This window comes from Nansenia antarctica, assembly GCF_963989245.1.
Source record: "Nansenia antarctica genome assembly, chromosome: 16".
Classification (NCBI taxonomy): domain Eukaryota; kingdom Metazoa; phylum Chordata; class Actinopteri; order Argentiniformes; family Microstomatidae; genus Nansenia; species Nansenia antarctica.
In genome coordinates this window covers 13,188,766-13,193,503 of record NC_137686.1, presented here as the reverse complement: position 1 = coordinate 13,193,503, position 4,738 = coordinate 13,188,766, and the positions used below count along the sequence as shown (strand labels likewise).

The following is a 4,738-nucleotide window of genomic DNA, read 5'->3' as shown; positions in this document are numbered from 1 at the left end:
AGGTTTAAATTCCCCGCTCCCGGCAAAATGCATTCTGGGAGGCAGTATGCATACAGTGTAAATGGTTCCCTGGTTTTCACATACTTATTATGAATTTAGTAGACAGTATGCAGTATATACTCACTGAGTATGCTAGTATGCTAGTATGCAGTATACCATTCCGAACACAGCCAGAGACTCATACCTTGTCTGAAGCTCCACCCTCTAACCTGTTGAGCAGGAAACAGTGGAGAGCAGAAGTGAACCACACAGAAGGCTAACATTCAGCTCTCTGGTGCTGCCGTTCACTAGCATGCTCCACAACATTACATATGTAGGACTCTCTGAAGGACTTTACACTCTTTTACCATCAACTTTCAAAACAATCACCAAGGAAGAAGCAACACCGTCAAAATCTGGATTTTACTTCCTACTGACTTCAACGCGGTGAGTTTTCAGAAGTGAATTTTCACCTCAGAAGCCATTACAGGGGAGACGGAGGTGGTGAGGAAATGGCGTCTAAACCCTCTCTCTCTGAGGAGAATCTCTCCTGTCCTGTGTGCTGTGACGTCTTCAAGGATCCTGTTGTCCTCCGCTGTAGCCACAGCTTCTGTAAAACCTGTCTGCAGGAATTCTGGAAACAAAAAGACACTCAGGAATGTCCAATGTGCAGGAGAAAATCATCCATGGATCCTCCTTATAACCTGGCGTTAAAGAACCTGTGTGAGGACTTCTTACAGGAAGGAAGTCAGAGAGCTGCAGCAGGGTCTGAGGTGCTCTGCAGTCTGCACAGTGAGAAACTTAAGCTCTTCTGTCTGGAGGATAAACAGCCCATCTGTGTGATTTGTCAGACTTCAAAACAGCATAAAAAACATGACTGTTGCCCGGTAGATGAAGCTGTACTGGATCATAAGAGTGAACTCCAGACTGCACTGGACCCCTTAAAGAAGAAACTGAAGACCTTTCTAGAGGTTAAACTGACTTGTGATAAAACAGCTAAACATATTGAGAGCCAGGCCCAGCGCACAGAGAGGCAGATGAAGGAGCAGTTTGAGAAGCTTCACCAGTTTCTACGAGATGAAGAGAGAGTCAGGATCGCTGCACTGAGGGAGGAAGAGGAGCAGAAGAGTCAGGTGATGAAGAGGAAGATTGAGGGGCTGAGCGGAGAGATATCATCACTTTCAGACACAATCAGAGCCATGGAGGAGGAGCTAAAAGCTGATGACATCACATTCCTGCTGAACTTCAAGGCCTCCATGGACAGAGCCCAGAGCACACTGCCGGATCCAGAGAAGGTTTCAGGAGCCCTGATGGACGTGGCAAAGCACCTGGGCAACCTGCATTTCAGAGTCTGGGAGAAGATGCAGGGAATAGTGGAATACACTCCTGTGATTCTGGACCCCAACACTGCCAACCCATGGATCATCCTGTCTGAGGATCTGACCAGTGTGACACTCAGAGAAGAGAAACAGCAGCTTCCTGACAACCCAGAGAGGTTTGACTCCAATACTGTGGTCCTGGGCTCTGAGGACTTTGACTTAGGGACACACAGCTGGGACGTTGAGGTGGGGGGGAGTACAGAATATGGCCTGGGTGTGATGACAGAGTCTGCAGACAGGAAGGGCTTAGGCTTTTTGTCTGGATCCTATTGGCTTAGGTTTTATAATGGGAGTTTTCATACATGTGTTCCAGGTGTTCTAGACACTCCCCTCACAGTAGACACTCCCCTCACAGTAGACACTCCCCTCACAGTGAGCCAGAACCCCCAGAGGGTCACAGTGCAGCTGGACTGGGACAGAGGAGAGCTGTCATTCTCTGACCCTGACACTAACACACACCTACGCACACTCACACACACTTTCACTGAGAAAGTCTTTCCATTTATCTGGAATGTTCGTAACCTTCCTCCTCTGAGGGTGTTACCAGCGAAGGTGTCTGTATCCATGGTTACGCCCTCTGTCTGAATCAATGATTAACTAACTAATGGCGCTTTTCCACTATACGGCCTGGCTCGGCTCGGCTCAGCTCGCTTCGGCACGCTTTTCAGTTCTGGGTATTGGCGCTTTTCCACTATACACAACAGACCAGGAACGAGTAGGAGGAGCAGGAGATAGTAGGCGGAGTTACGCGTCATAACAGTGTCATAAGATTCCCCCCGCTATACAGATCAGCAGAGGGAAATGCGATAAGAATATTGTCAAAATGCAGCACTATCGTGCACAGATCAGCCTTACAACATGTAATGTTAAGTGCCTGTAACTTGCCGCTTTCAGTTCTAGTAGACTAGTTTAGATCTCGCAACCAGGGAAATGCCGACACATTTTAGCCATCCCCCTTTCCACTGGTAATAAGGAATTGGCAAGAATAGATCGATATAAATAGATCAACATAATGCAGCACTATCATGCACAGATCAGCCTTAAAACATGTAACGTTAGATATATAACGGAGCAATGTATTTCTACGGAAAGGCTGACTGACGCGGGGCTCATTCAATCTCCGCGTTCGTTATAGATACGCTTGCAGCAGCGGGTGAACTCCCGGTTCATTGAGTTTACGGTTAAAAGCATAACTTCTCGGGGTGTCAGCGAGGTGGTTCAGGGCTCAAAATGACCGTATACCGATGGTGAAGTTAGCAAAGTAGTATTGTGTTTGTACCACCTCCATAGCCGGTGTTATTCACGGACAAACACGGTGCCCTTTGCGGGTTAATAACTGTGATTTACCGTGGGTTAGGATAACAATTCAAACGTGTCCGGATAGGGGAGAGGACAGGGAATCCAAAACCATTTGAATGGTGTCGATACGACACTGCTATCACGGTCGACACAGCGCGGAGCGAATTGGTAAAACGTTTCTCTCGCCCCGCTGTCAACGGGAGTTTCAACCAGCAGGCGCGGTGCTGCGAGCAGCAGCGGGTGAACTCCCGGTTCATTGAGTTTACGGTTAAAAGCATAACTTCTCGGGGTGTCAGCGCGGTGGTTAAGGGCTCAAAATGACCGTATACCGATGGTGAAGTTAGCAAAGGAGTATAGTGTTTGTACCACCTTCACAGCCGGTGTTATTCACGGGCAAAGACGGTGCATAATAGCGATTTTTGTGTTATGCTTGTTGTAAATAAAAGTTCTATGATGCATTGAAATTACATTAAACTAAGATAATACGATGGTCAGCATAATTTTTAGAATCTTTATTAATAAGCTATTACAGAAACTAGGGGTGGGCATCAATGATCGACGATCGATAATTGATCGATAAGGATCTTGGTCGATCACAAAATATTTTGCTCGATAATCATTAATAAATCGTTTTTTTTTATTTTTTATATTTTTTAAGGACACTAACGTTTTCAGTCATCCTCCTATTTGTGAGTAACTGTTTTTTTACTGCTCCTATGGTAAGTTACTTATTTTCTATATTTTTATTTATAACGTAAAATGTGTTTTTAAGTTAAACAATTTAGGCTACTCACTGCCTTGTTTAAGAGGATTGTTATCTGACTGTAGTGTCTAGTTTGAATGTGAATGAATGTGTGCAATAGCAACACAAATAAAGTTTTCCCCAAGGAAAACATGCTTGTTATTTCTGCGGCATTTATTTATTTTATTAAAAAAATAAATAAAGAATTTTGGGGGGAAAAAAAACGGATTTTTTTTAATGAAAAAAAAGCTTATCGATTAATCGATAATTGATCGTTAATTCTTGCGATTATCGAAAAAGAAATTTTGATCGTTTGCCCAGCCCTAACAGAAACTGTAGTGACATTTTCCAAGAGCGAATGTGGTATTTCAAGTAGGCGGTTAGCGAAGAAATCTATGAACATGGGATGACGATTTCCATTGACCAATCAACGGTGTGCAGCGTCACACGTCACACGCAGCCTGGCAAAAAGGTTCCGGGTCTCAAAAAAGGTTCCTGCCCTCGATGGGTAGCTAAAGAAGCGACCCGACCCGACCCGACCCGACCCAGGCCGACAAATGGAAAAGCGCCAAAGAAGCAGGCCAGCCCGGGCTGACCCGGGTCAGCCCTCTAGTGGAAAAGCCCCATAAGAGTACTTAGACCTTAGTGTTCCTCTGAGACAATCAAACATCAATAACACTTACTAATCAGTCAGCAATATTTCCAGTAATATAAAAGATGAATAAACCCTTTGATTATGATGTTCAACTGTCTGACCTTATCACAACACAAACTAGATGATCGAGGCTAATTCCATATGTTGTTCCTTGGAGGATGTTACCTGGAAACATAAAACATCTAAAAACATACATTGTTACTTGTTCTTATTTTCACTTGTTTGCCTATTTTGACCTGCAATAACTTTTGCTCTTGTATTACATTCTTATATATGTAAAGCACTTTGTGACCCCTTGTCTGGGATAGGGGCTATAGAAATACATTTTAGTACTTATGATAGCAAATTAATGACAGGGAGGCTAGGCGAGGCAGGCCAGCATGTCTGTCTACCCTCTCTCTCTCTCCAAACACTTATATTTATATTGCTATTTTCACATTTTAAAGAAGAGCTTTTTATTCAGGCCTAAAACATTTTATTTTTTAGCAAAACAAGCTGTGTCGCTATCTACCCTTTTCCTGCTGAGATTTCTAAGAAAGTCCTGAAACCTGCAATTAAAGTGACGACATTCTCACACACACACACACACACACACACACACACACACACACACACACACACACACACACACACACACACCAAGGACGTGTCGTCCATATAAGCATAGTAAGTAGTGCTTACCCA

At 44.1% G+C, this 4,738-nt stretch overlaps 1 protein-coding gene across 1 annotated transcript; it reads left to right on the top strand.

Annotated features, from left to right (window-relative positions):
• Window positions 1-491: 491 nt before the first annotated feature.
• Window positions 492-1,943, top strand: LOC308171972 (E3 ubiquitin-protein ligase TRIM35-like; the record flags this gene model as incomplete). The annotated part of the gene is made up of 2 exons (XM_080546882.1): window positions 492-1,107; window positions 1,147-1,943. 2 exons carry the CDS (start codon window positions 492-494, stop codon window positions 1,941-1,943), a joined length of 1,413 nt encoding a protein of 470 aa, XP_080403008.1.
• Between the last annotated feature and the right edge of the window lie 2,795 nt (window positions 1,944-4,738).